Source organism: Saccharomyces mikatae, assembly GCF_947241705.1.
Source record: "Saccharomyces mikatae IFO 1815 strain IFO1815 genome assembly, chromosome: 11".
In the NCBI taxonomy this organism is placed as follows: domain Eukaryota; kingdom Fungi; phylum Ascomycota; class Saccharomycetes; order Saccharomycetales; family Saccharomycetaceae; genus Saccharomyces; species Saccharomyces mikatae.
The window spans coordinates 601947-617521 of record NC_079266.1 but is presented as its reverse complement, the minus strand read 5'-3'; the positions used below and the strand labels follow the sequence as shown (position 1 = coordinate 617521).

Here is a 15575-nt window from a genome sequence, read left to right as displayed (position 1 = left end):
TGTCTCCTTTGGGTACCGACGTCCTTTGACAACCAAGCATTCTGTAAGAGTTTTTTCGATCTTTTAATTCTTTCTTTATATTTTGGCTGTAATAGCAGACTTTTTTCTTTTTCTTTCCCCGAACTCTGCAAACTAAATAATAGTATATAAACAAAAAAAAAAGCCACGAAATGAATGTATAAGTGAAAATTGAACCATCAACTTTAGTTCGATAACGACATCTTCAATAGAGTGTCAATAGCAACAAACTCTTGCAAAGAGTTCTCCTGTGTACTTTGTGTTCTTTTATGAGAAGACCATCGTAACGGTGAAACATTAACATTTTTTATGTTATTGTCCTTGATGTTTTTAGACGAAATTGCCTTTAAAAATGCTGCATGAGCGGAAGAATCTTCCAGAGAACTCAAAAACTTTTTAGATTCATCTAATGACTGGCAACGCCTATGTTTGGTAGCAAATTTATTGCTATAAGAACCCTTTCGTATCTTTTCGGTTGGAGGAGGAGGAATCAAAGCCGCTTGATTATTCCCAGAAAACTGCCCTTTCATCGTCGGGCAATTACCTTCATGCTCTCGTGATAGTTTAACCATTGCACAATTCAGCCTCGACTTTAAAGTTCTTGAAAACTCTTGCACAGAATCGTTGTTTTCGTCCTCAACAATTGCTGTGGGAGAAATCAATGCGGGTGTTGAGCATAGATATTTTTCCTCAGTCTTAGAATCGGGAGTTCTAGGGGTTGATGGTGCTGGAAAGTGAAATTGAGTGTTATATTGATAGGTAGGGCTTTCGCCGTCACTAGGAGAGTGCGCAGACGTAGGAGACTCTTGCACTTCACTTACAGAAGTTTCACAGTACCTTCTTACTGGAGTTGCCAGAAGTCTCTTAGACTCTGTATCCAAGTTGGGCGAGATCAACTCGTTTATTGTTAAGACTCTTGATTTGGGTGTCTCATTTACTGTTTCCCAATTAGGTATTTTCAGAAACATTATACTGGCCTACTGTTTACTAGTTTGTTCTGAAATTTTTCTTCTGTTGAGGAAAACACGACAAATGGCTAGATACTTCATTACTTGCCTTCCCTTTAAATAAATTTTCTTATTCTCTATTCTCTAACTCCTATTCTCTTTTCAGCTTTTAACTTTTAATGCACCGGTACGAGAATGTCCAAAAATAGAAATCCTTTGTAATCACAAAACGCGTAAAATTACGTTATAGAGCTATTGTTGAGAAAAACACAACGTGGAAAATTTTAAAAAATGATCTTTATAAGTAATGAAATCAGTGTAGAAGGTATAGATATGCAGATTTATTTTTTCCTGCGGTATACAAATGTATGAATGAACAAGGCTGAACTAAATATATAAGAAAAAAGAACCAATAAAGAATGTTATGAAGCTTGTGTGTGGGAAGACAGATGAATAGATATGCTAGTTGAAATTGATGAGTCTTGTCCTCCTTTTAGAGAGAGTATTGTTTTTATCATTGCTCGATGTAGCGCTATCAATACCTTCCTTCAAAAGAGCTTCCATGTCGTGATTGCCGCACAATGGAATCTCCTTGTTAAATATATAGTAATCATTGGTAATGGCGGTCTTACACAAGAAACAGTTTAGACAATCAACATGAAATCTTTCGGCCTTATCATTTTCCAGACATTCCCCCTCTATGAAGTTCGAACAAACTTTACAAATACTGTGATTTTCCTGGTGATAGTGCCTTTGACAGTAAGGTGTATCCCGCAAAATATAACAAGGAACGTGTTTATTAAATTTAATACCACATTCGATGCATTTAAAACATGCACGGTGCCATTGTCCCGACAGTTCGTTTTCTTTTTTGGAAAACATTCTTTTTCCTGTGACTTCCAAACCGCATGCTCTACAAGGGCCCTCTCCAGGGGGATATTTTAATTCAGTAGGCTCTGTCTCTTTATAATCTGCATCAGAGCTGTGCCCCATAGACCTGGCATTAACTGATGATTGTGAATCATCCAATCTAGAACCATCAGCCTCTTCTCTCAAATCTGTTATATTATGCTTGTGCTCCAATTGTAAAGCTTCAATTGTAGGGACTTCTGCTTTGAAATTGTTTTGCGAGCTATTTTCTTCAACATCAGAGTACTGAACATTTGACTGTTTAAACTTGTGAAAAATTGGTGTACCGCCATTGGTTGTGGAAGTAGAGGGTACGTCGTCATCAATGTCGTCTTTATCCACTGAAAGACTTTGTCTGCTCAAGTTTTCACCGCTATTTTGCATAACGGATATTTCCTGCGCTGCAGGTGTGTTAATTCTGGGGTACCCAGATAAATATGCACTTGACTTTTTAAATCTAGATGCTTTTCTGTCTACTACGTTCAAAGAATTATTGTTCATATCGAGCTTGGCATTTCTGGATAGTGAAACGTCATCTAATTGAGCAATTAATTGTTCAACCTGCAGATTCGTAGCAGTGTATGGTGTTTCGATATTATCTGACGAAGCCGTTGATAGACGTTTTTCACTTGTGCCATCGAGACTTAAATCCCCTACGCTTGTGGACGATGACGAAACGCCAGATGATTTCTGTTTCATTGAAGATTCTATGCCCGCAAAATTATCATGAGGGAATAATTTAGAGTCTGTCGGTTCACTGCTGTATGATGTATCAATGAATAAGCGTGGTGTAGCACTTTCTCGCGTAACATTGATTTCCGGAATACTGTTGACCATTTTTGTTTGCTCTTCTCGTTGTTCTTCCGGATAGTTTTCTTGAAGCAACTCATCTTTGCTCAAATTTACCTGTAGTTCAGGATGTGGTTCGAAATTTAAGCTTTTTACATCGTTTTCTTCTTGTTGTTCTGTCTTCTCAAATTTGATGGAGCTTTTGTCGTCATTTTCTTCTTCTTCTTTTTCGTCTTCTTGTTGTTCAAGTTCGAGCTCTCGCTCGAAAGCACTGCCATTATTGGTTTGATTGATAGAATTGAAAAGGCTTGCAGTGTCGTTTTGAGTCAACATCATAAAACTTCTTTCGATGGGACTCAAATCCTGCTCCCCTCTAGAATTATTAGTGTTTTCTTGTTCAAAATTGAAAAGGGAGTGGCCTGCGTTAGCAGATGATTCATTCGTATGTCTAGCAGAAGCATCCTGTTCTCTGTAATGGTCTAAGTTACGGTCGAAACGGAAGGGATCGTCCTGTGAGGCACGCTCATTCGCTTTGGAAATAGGATGAGACACTTTAGTGTCTCTTGAAGATGAAATGTTGTTATTATTTGAAGGACAGACACTCTGTCTCCTACTATCGACCAGCACAGGGAGCGGATAAATGCCAGACTCGTCCTTCCTGGAAGAATGTGTACCCTTTGAAGACATAGTATATGCGCTCCTTATCGTGACCGGTACAGACGGTGCAGCAGACACATTCCTTTGACGGATTATCGGCGGTGATCTCACGGAAGCTTGTAAACTTCCTGTTGAAGCGTTCCTCTGACTACTGAACGGACTACGCGGCTTAGTATCAAACCCTGCTCTCTCTAGAGCTGTCTTGTAGCGGACTTTCGGGTTTATTTTTGGAAAGGGAGAACCATAAATTGAGTTAGACATCAAATTAGGCGTTTTACTACTCCAGTTTGTCCTTCTATTTTCTCGTACTTTATCCACTATTATTTCTAAAGGAGCTCAATAATACTCCACTTGTCTGATAGAAGAAAAATATCTTGGCCCTTTGAAAAATTCGGCTATTCTATTCTAACCAAGTGATGTGAAAAATGGACAACGCAACGAGATTTAATTTTAAAGCTACTCTCCAAAATTGGAACCCTTCAGCTTCCTCACTATTATCATCATTTGCTGATATTTTCATTGTTCGTGAATTGAAGAAGAACGCGAACTGAAAAATTCGAGAGAGTTAGGGCCAAGCGCGTTGAAAAGTTCATTAGGTCTTACAATGATATCTTGTTAGGTTAAAAGCTTAAAAAGAACAAATATTATTTAAGGGTTTTAAAAAAGGTAGGGCATATTAGGGTCGTAATTGTTACCCTTTTATACGATATTTGCGATCATGAATGCAAAACCACAATTATAAAGTTTAGAACTTATAGATTGCCAATAATGCATTTTCACATCTGTAAAGAGTGTTAACATCTAATAATTTGACCAGCAAAATTGGTGTTGTAGTCATTGGCGAAGGGTATATATACGTACATGTAACAGAAGTCTGATGAGCAGCAAAATATCAGATCTTACATCTACACAAAATAAGCCCCTCCTTGTTACGCAACAACTAATTGAAAAATATTACGAACAGATTCTGGGAAGTTCTCAAAATATAATCCCCATTTTGGGACCTAAGAACAAGTCAGGCAAGATCAATAAGAATAATGCTAATATCGAAAGAGAGGTCGAGGATGTTGATAAAAGGCTGCAAGCTAGTAGGAACAAAACTACACATAGAGTGAATTTCAATCTGATCACAGGAAACGAGGAGAAATTCGACGACGGACAGGAAACAGCCACCGAAAATGAGAATAACGATATCGAAATGATTGAGGTGGATGAAGAAGACGAAGAAGAGCAAGCGATAACTTTAGCCAGGAGGTGCAAATCATTCCTTTACAATGTCTTTGTGGGAAATTATGAAAAAGACATTTTGATAGACAAGGTCTGTTCACAGAAACAACATGCGATGTCTTTTGAAGAATGGTCTTCTGCAGGTGCAAGACTTGATGACCTCACTGGAAAAATAGCATGGAAACAGAAGTTGGAAAGCCCTTTGTATGATTACAAATTAATAAAAGATTTAACATCCAGAATGCGTGAAGAGCGCTTAAATAGGAACTATGGACAACTATTATACATCATTAGGACCAATTGGGTGCGGAATCTGGGGAATATGGGGAACGTGAACCTATATAGGCATTCTCATGTTGGTACCAAGTATCTGATTGACGAGTATATGATGGAGTCCAGGCTAGCACTGGAATCTTTAATGGAGTCCGATCTTGATGATAGTTACCTTTTGGGTATACTGCAACAAACAAGAAGGAATATCGGTCGGACCGCTTTAGTTCTTAGTGGAGGTGGTACTTTTGGTCTTTTCCACATTGGTGTTCTTGGTACGTTATTCGAACTAGATTTATTACCTAGAGTGATCAGCGGTAGCAGTGCCGGTGCAATTGTAGCCAGTATATTATCTGTTCATCATAAAGAAGAAATTCCGGTTTTACTCAACCATATATTAGAGAAAGAATTCAACATTTTCAAAGATGACAAACAAAAGAGTGAAAGCGAAAATTTGTTGATAAAGATATCCAGATTTTTCAAGAACGGTACGTGGTTTGATAACAAGCATTTGGTAAATACAATGATTGAATTTTTAGGAGATTTAACGTTCAGGGAAGCATACAACCGAACGGGGAAAATCTTGAATATAACCGTCTCACCAGCATCATTATTTGAACAACCACGCTTATTGAATAATTTGACAGCACCAAACGTTCTTATTTGGTCTGCAGTATGCGCATCATGTTCGTTGCCGGGTATTTTCCCCTCGAGCCCACTTTATGAAAAAGACCCCAGGACGGGAGAAAGAAAACCGTGGACTGGTAGTAGTTCTGTTAAATTTGTCGATGGTTCTGTGGACAATGACTTGCCCATTTCTCGTCTCTCCGAAATGTTTAATGTGGATCATATTATTGCTTGCCAAGTTAATATTCACGTCTTCCCGTTTTTGAAATTATCACTATCCTGTGTGGGTGGAGAAATTGAAGATGAATTTAGTGCACGACTAAAGCAAAACCTATCGAGCATATACAATTTTATGGCCAACGAAGCCATTCATATTTTAGAAATAGGAAGTGAAATGGGGATAGCTAAAAATGCTCTTACAAAACTAAGGTCGGTATTATCTCAACAATATTCCGGTGACATTACTATTTTGCCTGACATGAGTATGCTTTTCAGGATAAAGGAGCTCTTATCAAATCCAACGAAAGAGTTTTTATTAAGGGAAATTACCAACGGTGCAAGAGCTACATGGCCCAAAGTGTCTATTATTCAAAATCACTGTGGTCAAGAGTTTGCTTTGGATAAGGCGATCTCTTATATTAAAGGTAGAATGATTGTGACCTCTTCTCTGAAAACCCCGTTTCAGTTCGCAGATTCAGTCATAGGATTAATCAAAGCTCCGGAGCAAACCTCGGAGGAATCCAAAGATCCAGCAAGTACGACGTTGCTAACTAGGACTCCAACTAAAGGTGATAACCATATTTCCAACGTGTTGGATGACAACCTTTTAGAATCTGAATCGACAAACTCATTATTGTTGTTACGTGAAAATGCAAGCACATATGGGCGGTCACCTTCTGGGTTTAGGCCGCGGTATTCTATAACCTCTGCCTCACTGAATCCACGTCACCAAAGAAGGAAATCAGACACTATTTCAACATCAAGACGGCCAGCCAAATCCTTTTCATTTTCTGTTTCTTCTCCCACATCTAGAATACTGAGACAATCTAACAAAATCAATGGGCTCCCACCACCAATTCTGCAAAAAAAGGCAAGCATAGGTCGACTGATGCTTCCTATGGATGTCAAGACCTATAATCCAGAAATTCACGAACTTATCCCACATTCTGCCAGTATTGAAACACCTACCATGGTAGACAAGAAACTGCATTTTGGCCGAAAAAATAGATATCTAAAACACATGAACAGAAAATGGGTTAGCAGTAGCAACATATTGTATACAGGTCCAGATAAGGAAGATCATCCTACATTGAGACTGATAAGTAGTTTCGATGCAAACGCAGGAATTCATAGCGACTTAGCAAGTAATTTCAGGCGTCATAGCGTTGATGGAAGGCCCCCTTCCCAAGCTACTAAGAGCACAATATTTCAATCGAGGCCTTCATCTTCGGTGCAGCACAAAAGCACTACTAATACTCCCTAGTAGGAAGGAGGTGCTTGCTAACGTATTCTCTATATATTTTTTTTATGTATATATTAAATCGAATGGCCTTTTCTCATTTGAACCTTCCAGAGCGAATATGGAAAACGATATTTTCTTTCAAATCGTGCTTAGAAAAAAGCCACCCTAGAAAACCATTTCTTCAACAATTTTTGAAGGTTTTATCGTTTCTGATGAAAGAAGAATATTAGCTACACAAATGACTCAATCTTACGAATCAGGGAATGCTAATGTGGGCAGGGAGGACGACGATGAATTTGACGGTTATTTCGAAGATCTTGACAACGATATTATGCCGAATAATGATAATGGGCAAAGAGTCGGGACTAATGCTGGATTGATGTTCAATGATGAGATAGATGTTAATGATAATGACTTTTTGGATATTTATAACATGTCTGCCAGAGAAAGGTTGATGCATAATCTTAGGAAGAATGTTCAAAAATTTCAGTTTTATTTTTATTCATTAAGATTGTGGCAACAGATTATAATTTATATTTTCAGTGTAATGGTGATAATAATGGGAATCTTATTGCTAATCTTCCATAATGTGATTTTACATAAAGTTGTTGTTACTTCAAATGACTTAAAAGAAAAGATGTCGACACATTTCATTTTAATAGTGCTAACATTCTTTGTTGCATTCCCCCCTATGATTGGTTACTCCTTATTATCCACCACTACTGGGTTGATTTATGGTGTTAGTTTTGAAGGGTGGATTACGCTGGCGTTCGGATCTGTAACAGGCTCCATTGCCTCTTTCATTGTATTCAAAACTATCTTACATTCAAGGGCAGAGAAATTAGTGCATTTGAATAAGAGATTCGAGGCACTGGCTTCCATTCTTCAAGAAAATAATAGTTATTGGATTCTGGCTCTACTGAGATTATGTCCTTTTCCGTACTCTTTAACTAATGGCGCCATAGCTGGTGTTTACGGTATCTCAGTACGCAACTTTTCTATCGCTAACGTAATAACCACGCCAAAACTATTCATCTACCTTTTTATAGGCTCTCGTATAAAAAGTCTTGCAGAATCGGAATCTACAGGGTCTAGAGTATTTGATTTGATAAGCATTTTAGTTACCTTGATAATCCTAAGTCTAACTGCATGGCTCCTATACTTCAAAACTAAGAAGAGATATCTGGAACTACAGAGCAGAGACCGTCAAGTATCTCCTGATCAACTACCGGAAATGTCTTTTGAGGTATAATCCTCTGTATACACTCATATATGCTTAGGTAAATGGATTTTAAATAGACAATTCAAAACACCATTTTTACTAATTTATACACCCGATATAAAGAACTAAAAAGACAAAAAGTAGTTTTTCAAAGGGCATAACTCATTCGAAGTTTAGTTGAAGAACCTTGAAAGATAAGAAATGTTGCGTAATATCATTAGGTTTAAGGGATTCAGAAAAGTGATCAATGGAGGATTCTCAAAGCCTTCGTTATCTAGTGTCAAGTTAACGCGGCGTTACAACTACAACAACGGTCCTTCATATCGTCGATTTGACAACGGGGACTATTCCCAAAAATCATCATTCAAGAATTTTCTTCTCGACAAGTCATCAAGAAAATACTTGGCCATATTATTCGGTGGTTGTTCCTTGTTTTATTTCACGCATTTGGATAGAGCACCAGTAAGCGACAGGTCCAGATTCATCTGGGTATCGCGTCCATTAGAGTTGACTATCGGAAATTACACATATAAGGCAACTTGGAGACAAACTCAGCAGGCAATCTTACCTTCACATCATCCGTTGTCCATTAAAATTGAGAACATTTTTATGAAGATCGTCGAAGCTGCTTACAAGGACCCTAGCGTAGACAACTCATTGCTGGATGGAATCAAGTGGGAAATACATGTGGTCAATGATCCAACTGCCTCACCAAATGCATTTGTTTTACCAGGGGGGAAGGTGTTCGTATTCAGTTCTATTTTACCCATTTGTGCTAATGACGATGGGATTGCCACTGTCTTAGCTCACGAATTTGCTCACCAACTGGCAAGACACACTGCTGAAAACTTATCGAAAGCTCCGATATATTCTCTATTAGGCTTGGTATTATATACTGTTACCGGAGCTAATGTCATCAATAATCTGCTATTGGATGGATTTTTGCGAATGCCAGCATCAAGACAGATGGAGACCGAAGCTGACTACATCGGTTTAATGATAATGTCAAGGGCATGTTTTCAACCACGAGAATCTATAAAAGTGTGGGAAAGAATGGCAAACTTTGAGAAGCAACTGAACGGGGGCGAAGTTGTAAATATGGAGTTCTTAAGTACACATCCAGCAAGCACTCGTAGAATAGAAAATATGGCGAAATGGTTGCCACAAGCTAGTGAAATATATGAACAGTCCGACTGTGGCAGTATGGGGAACTATTATAAAAGTTTCTTTTCCATATAGGCACTCTTCGCATTATGTTTTTTTCTTTTGTGTCAAAATGATTCCTTTTTCAATCTATGCGTGTATATAACTATAAAGTATGTATGAATCTTTTACTTATTGATGCAGTTATTTCCTTTAGGCTAAAAAAACGGTTTCCTTCTTTTAGAAGGTTTTATTGAGTTTTCTCTGCTATCTTGGATATTTTGCTCCCGAAACCTTTGTTCATTCTCTCTGCTATTTGATTCGTTTGCTATTTTAAGCTCCTGTACTACGTCATTTCTCATATCTTTGCATACTCTTATATTGATATCTATTTCATCTTCAACTTCGTCAATAACATGCTCATGGCGTTCACCAAAGAGACCCGTAGTATCCGATTCTTGATCATGTGTTATACGTTTAATATCATAGAGAAGTACACCATATTCCATCAACCAAAATGGATCTACGGAAGTGACGCAACAAATATATTCATTGCTAGTCATTAATAATTCATGATATATAACATAGGGTGGTAAGTCACCCAGCCCATGTAATGCACTTGTAGGATGTAGTTTAACGTTTACACCAGTTTTTAGGTGAATATAATTTCGCAGCCCTGATATTTTAGCTGCCTGATGAGCGAACCCTGAACAAATACATTTTTTAATGATATTCCAATCTTTACCAGAAGAAGTGACGGGAATGTCTTGAGATTTCAAGATTGTTAACAGCTGATCTCGAATATCTCTTGCCTTAACAAGTGACTTGTATTGAACAAAATGTTTGTTACACCATTGTGAACTGAATTTATTTGCCCTCCATTGTACAAAAACATTCAGTAACGTTAAATGATCTGATTTGGCAATAAAGAATTTATTTCTAGCAATATCTGCCTCTTTTTGTCTCTCCTTGGGTCTATAAAAAACTTGTGGAACCGAGAGCATGGATACAATTGTTAGCATTTCACTGCTACAACCGTTTTGCACTGCAATCAGTAAGATTTTGGAAAGAGAAGGTTGCAATGGAAATTTTGCCATCTGTAATCCTAAAGGAGTCAACTGTCCCTTTATGTCTAGGGCCCCTATGAACCACAACTCATACAATGAAGATAGGAATGTTTGTAGGGGTGGTTTGTCAATGAATGGAAACTTAATCAATTCATCAGTGACATTCAGAGATTTCAACAATAGGAGGGTGTTTGACAAATTTGTCCTTTGAATCTCAGGAATAGTTTGTAAATACATATCCTCTTTAAAAGTATCTTCCGTGTATAACCTATATGCAGTGCCTGGTCCAGTTCTACCCGCTCTTCCGGATCTTTGATCAGCATTAGCTTTTGATATGGGTGTAATTGTCAAACTATCGAGACCAATTTTTGGGTTGTAAACTTTTAATTTAGAATAACCGCAATCGATCACATACCTGATACCTTTGATAGTCAACGAAGTTTCAGCAATATTGGTTGCAATGATTATTTTCCTTTTAGTGCCACACAGGTCCCGGAAGATTTTAAATTGCAAATCTGCAGGTAATGCAGAGTAAATTGGCAGAATCTCGACATCACTAATATCTTCAAATTTTTCTGTACCAAATTTCTTGGAATACACTTGCAGAAGTTTTTCTTGCAAAATGTCAGATGTTGTTTCGATATCTTCTTGACCTGTCATAAAGATAAGAATATCACCACTCGAACAATCATTGGCCAAGTGAATCTTGATAGCCTGGGAAACTGCGGCTTCCACGTAGTCTTGCACAGGATTAGCAGTATAAATAGTTTGTACGGGAAAGGTCCTTCCAGGAATCGTGAACTGCGGAGCATTGCCAAAAAAAGCTGAGAACTTTTTGGCGTTCATTGTTGCTGAAGTGATTATGAGCTTTAAGTCTCTCCTACGTGCCAGTAGAATTTTGAAAAAGCCCAGTAGGATGTCTGTATTTAATGATCTTTCATGAGCTTCATCAATAATAACACAACTATATTTATCGAGGGTATCATCCAGTAAAGTTTCTCTGAGCAAAATACCATCTGTGACAAACTTAAGTTTTGTATATTCAGAATCTGTCATATCCTCAAATCTAATAGAATAGCCTACTTCTCTGCCCAGTTTAACATCCATCTCCAATGCAACTCTTTTAGCAACGGACATGGCTGCCACTCTTCTCGGTTGCGTGACGACAATGGACTTCCCTTCGCTATTTGTGTATCCTTCTTCGTATAAATATTGAGCAAGTTGAGTGGTTTTACCTGAGCCTGTTTCACCAATTATTACCACTACTTGATTCTCTCTTATAAGTGATAGCAGTTGAGATCTGCAGCGGAACACAGGGAGGCTCTCTTTAGTACATTTAATCTCCTCTTTTGACGGTGCGTACATTCCTGCATCATTGCTGAGTATTTGATGGTTCTTACCTTTGATGCTATGGTTATTTTCTAAACCTAGAACTTCCCCCATTGCAGTGTTCGACACATTAGTATTATCTCGAGATTGTTGGATGTGCTCCATGTTTATCCTTCTCAAAGCAACCAACTTACTACCCTGTTTGGCATTCACAGAAAATTCGCTATCAGGATTTCTGAATGGGTTTACCATGGCTAAAGAGGCTGCTTGGTTGGAGACGTCAGAGATGGACCCAACAATGATGGAACTAGGCACTTTGTTTTCAAGAGCAAACTTTGATAAAAAAGGAGGGATCCACTCCATTCTTTGCTTCAATGGAACCGGGTATAATTGAATGTTATTTCGTAAAGCGTCATCATTATCATTATTCTTGATTATGTATGATTTTTTTTTATCTTCACATGATAGTGGCAGGGATTCTGGCATCGAGTTTCCGTGATTGTTATAATTGTCGTACCATTCCCTGTCCTCTTCTGCCAGTTTATTTTGAGACGGTTTGTGTTCCCCTGCTTCAGTTTGACCATTTTTTATCTGCAGTTTATTGTTTGAAGAGAAATCTTTGAAAGTAGAAGGATATTGCTTCAGCTGTTTGGCCTTCATTTTATCTATTCTTTTGAATAATGTGCTAGAAGATGCGGGTTTGTTAAGAACAGGGGAATCTATCTCATCTTCATAATCATCAAGGTCTAAATGGATTTTGAATTTCTTTCTCTTGTTGAGGGAAGGAGCCGCCTTCATTTGATCTGCCAAGATCTTCTCGGAATTATCTTTCAGTAACTCTCGGAGTTCATCAAAAACTGTTGTACTATTACTGTTGAACTTCGTTAAAGCTTTACATCCGGCAATGAATTGTTCTAAACTAGCATTTGGCCTTTGCGCGAGCTTCTGCAGCGTTAATAGCAACCCAGGTGTCAATTCTTTTGAAGTATGTTTCTTGAATATTTCTTTTATCCTCTGCTCGGATCCTAAATGCTCCATACCAGCGGTATTTCAGTTTTCTTTGAATTTTTGTATCTCATTATTGACTGTCATCCCATGAATTTTTCACATTTCATCGCTTTTATTATGAAAGAAACTACAGGAGAGGGCGAAAAGATACTCTTTCAACAATCAGTTAAAACTGGAACATCAGAGACAAAGCAGAAACAGCACGAAGAATGATCGGCAGAAGTGTTTGGTACAGATCCTTCCATACCAGTGGATCCATCTGGAAACATTTTGGGTTTCCTCAAACACAAGTGACATCGGTTTACAACAAAACCAAGAGCGCATCTAACTACAAAGGGTACTTCAAACACAAAGATGCCCCAGGAATGTACTATCAACCATCAGAATCCATCGGGACAGGGTCTATTAACAGTGAGACTATTCCACGTAGCTTTATGGCAGCCAGTGATCCTCGTCGAGGGTTTGACGTACCTGTACAGGGCGCTAAACCGCAGCATTGCCCTAATGTTCTCGTCAGTAAGAGTACAGTGAACGGCAAGACGTACCATCTTGGGCCACAGGAAATTGAGGAGATCCAGAGATTACGTTACGAAAATCCTCAAAAGTACACACGCAAATTTTTAGCTGCAAAGTATGGTATTTCGCCGTTATTTGTATCATTAATTTCGAAGCCAAGTGACCAACAAGTGCAAAATATGGAAAGTAGATTGACAGACATTCAATCGAGCTGGAAAGAAAAGAGGCGTGTGGCTAGAGAGGACCGTAAACGTAGAAAACTGCTGTGGTATCAGGCGTGAAATGCTATATAAATATAATAACAATCATGTAAATACTCTTCTGTAAGGCATTTTGTATTCGTATATTGATCACAATTCACGGAAACACTCCCAGTTACTGCGAATTAAGCATATTACATAAAAGACAATATTAAACTGCCTAAGTAGGACATATATGCAACCTTGACGGGGTGAAACGCTTCAGATTTGAACGCTATAGACAGAATCAAAATGGCTTACAGTGATTACAGCGATGGTGCAGATGAAATACCGGACTTTCACGATGAAGGTGAGTTTGATGATTATTTGAACGATGATGAATACGAGCTCATGAACGAGGTGTTCCCTGCTTTGAAGACGCAATTACAAGATTACCAAGGCTGGGATAATCTCTCATTGAAATTAGCGTTATTCGATAACAATTTCGATTTGGAAGCGACGTTAATGGAATTGAAGAAAACTTTGAAGAAGAAGAAGAAGGCACCGAAGAAGTCAATTGCTGCTGCTAATGGGACCGGAAACGTTGCTCAAAAACTAGCAAACATGTCAATTTCAGAGCAAAGGCCAAATAATGGGCTTGCAGATTGGCTTGACGAAGAAGAGAGTGAGGAGGGAGGCGATGATAATGGAGCCGACGATGACGACAAGACGGTTCAGAGGTACTATAAGACGACAGTGCCAACCAAACCCAAGAAGCCCCAAGATATTTCTGCATTTGTTGAATCTTCGTTACCTCATTTAAGTTTTGTTGTTCTTGGTCATGTCGACGCTGGGAAGTCAACACTAATGGGGAGGCTTCTTTACGATCTGAAGATCGTCAATCAATCCCAACTTAGAAAACTACAAAAGGAGAGTGAAACTATGGGTAAGTCGTCCTTCAAATTCGCGTGGATCATGGATCAAACACACGAAGAGCGCGAACGTGGTGTAACAGTGTCCATTTGCACATCTCATTTTTCCACCCAAAGGGCCAGTTTTACTATTGTGGATGCTCCCGGTCATAGGGACTTTGTACCAAACGCTATAATGGGGATATCGCAAGCAGATATGGCAATACTTTGTGTTGACTGTAGCGCAAATGCATTCGAATCGGGATTCGATCTGGACGGGCAAACAAAGGAGCATATGCTACTAGCGTCCAGTTTTGGAATCCACAATCTGATTATTGCTATGAACAAGATGGATAACGTGGACTGGTCTCAACAAAGATTTGAAGAAATCAAATCGAAACTATTGCCATACTTGGTTGACATAGGATTTTGTGAGGATAATATTAGTTGGGTACCTATCAGTGGCTTTTCTGGAGAAGGTGTTTATAAAATAGGATACACAGACGAAGTCAAAAAATGGTACAGTGGACCTAACTTAATGTCTACTTTGGAAAATACTGCTTTGAAGATTTCTAAGGAGAGTGAAGAAATTAGCAAAGAAGATGCATTTTTATTTTCTGTGTTGGAAATTATCCCACTGAAGAAAACCAGCAACGAATTGGCGTTGATATCCGGAAAATTGGAATCAGGTTCCATTCAGCCCGGTGAGTCGTTGACAATATATCCATCTGAGCAAAGTTGTATTGTAGACAAAATTCAAGTGGGTTCTCAACAGGGTCAATCAACAAACCACGAAGAGACTGATGTTGCCATCAAAGGTGATTTTGTCACCTTGAAATTGCGCAAGGCTTATCCCGAAGATATTCAGAACGGTGATTTGGCAGCATCAGTCGACTATCCATCCATTCATTCGGCACAGTGTTTTGTCCTGGAGTTGACCACATTTGAAATGAATAGGCCTTTGCTACCAGGAACACCGTTTATCCTTTTCATTGGTGTTAAGGAGCAACCTGCTAGGATTAAAAGATTGATTTCATTGATAGACAAGGATAACAACACAATTAAAAAGAAGGTTAGACACCTGGGTTCTAAACAACGAGCTTTAGTAGAAATAGAACTAATTGAAGTGAAGAGATGGATTCCTTTACTAACTGCTAGTGAAAATGACCGTTTAGGTAGAGCAGTTCTCAGGAAAGACGGTAGAACCATTGCAGCTGGTAAGATATCAGAAATATCACAGTAAGATGCTGAAAATACATAAAAACAAGTTTATAAGCTTCTGTATGTAATCTTC

The 15575-nt window shown here is 38.5% G+C and overlaps 8 protein-coding genes across 8 annotated transcripts; 5 read left to right on the top strand and 3 right to left on the bottom strand.

Moving 5' to 3' along the window:
• Positions 1 to 203: 203 nt before the first annotated feature.
• SRL3 (DNA-binding protein SRL3) lies at positions 204 to 986 on the bottom strand (the record flags this gene model as incomplete). The annotated part of the gene is made up of 1 exon (XM_056224002.1): positions 204 to 986. The coding sequence occupies one exon, from the start codon at positions 984 to 986 to the stop codon at positions 204 to 206; it is 783 nt and encodes a 260-aa protein (XP_056077964.1).
• Positions 987 to 1427: 441 nt separating this feature from the next.
• On the bottom strand, positions 1428 to 3581 carry PXL1 (Pxl1p; the record flags this gene model as incomplete). The annotated part of the gene is made up of 1 exon (XM_056224001.1): positions 1428 to 3581. The coding sequence occupies one exon, from the start codon at positions 3579 to 3581 to the stop codon at positions 1428 to 1430; it is 2154 nt and encodes a 717-aa protein (XP_056077963.1).
• A 616-nt stretch (positions 3582 to 4197) lies between these two features.
• TGL4 (triacylglycerol lipase) lies at positions 4198 to 6927 on the top strand (the record flags this gene model as incomplete). Its single annotated transcript, XM_056224000.1, has 1 exon — positions 4198 to 6927. The coding sequence occupies one exon, from the start codon at positions 4198 to 4200 to the stop codon at positions 6925 to 6927; it is 2730 nt and encodes a 909-aa protein (XP_056077962.1).
• A 217-nt stretch (positions 6928 to 7144) lies between these two features.
• On the top strand, positions 7145 to 8158 carry TVP38 (Tvp38p; the record flags this gene model as incomplete). The annotated part of the gene is made up of 1 exon (XM_056223999.1): positions 7145 to 8158. The coding sequence occupies one exon, from the start codon at positions 7145 to 7147 to the stop codon at positions 8156 to 8158; it is 1014 nt and encodes a 337-aa protein (XP_056077961.1).
• Positions 8159 to 8329: 171 nt separating this feature from the next.
• Positions 8330 to 9367, top strand: OMA1 (metalloendopeptidase; the record flags this gene model as incomplete). Its single annotated transcript, XM_056223998.1, has 1 exon — positions 8330 to 9367. One exon carries the CDS (start codon positions 8330 to 8332, stop codon positions 9365 to 9367), a length of 1038 nt encoding a protein of 345 aa, XP_056077960.1.
• Positions 9368 to 9489: 122 nt separating this feature from the next.
• On the bottom strand, positions 9490 to 12705 carry PRP16 (DEAH-box RNA helicase PRP16; the record flags this gene model as incomplete). Its single annotated transcript, XM_056223996.1, has 1 exon — positions 9490 to 12705. The coding sequence occupies one exon, from the start codon at positions 12703 to 12705 to the stop codon at positions 9490 to 9492; it is 3216 nt and encodes a 1071-aa protein (XP_056077959.1).
• A 179-nt stretch (positions 12706 to 12884) lies between these two features.
• On the top strand, positions 12885 to 13472 carry MRPL20 (mitochondrial 54S ribosomal protein mL58; the record flags this gene model as incomplete). The annotated part of the gene is made up of 1 exon (XM_056223995.1): positions 12885 to 13472. One exon carries the CDS (start codon positions 12885 to 12887, stop codon positions 13470 to 13472), a length of 588 nt encoding a protein of 195 aa, XP_056077958.1.
• Positions 13473 to 13682: 210 nt separating this feature from the next.
• Positions 13683 to 15524, top strand: HBS1 (ribosome dissociation factor GTPase HBS1; the record flags this gene model as incomplete). Its single annotated transcript, XM_056223994.1, has 1 exon — positions 13683 to 15524. The coding sequence occupies one exon, from the start codon at positions 13683 to 13685 to the stop codon at positions 15522 to 15524; it is 1842 nt and encodes a 613-aa protein (XP_056077957.1).
• Between the last annotated feature and the right edge of the window lie 51 nt (positions 15525 to 15575).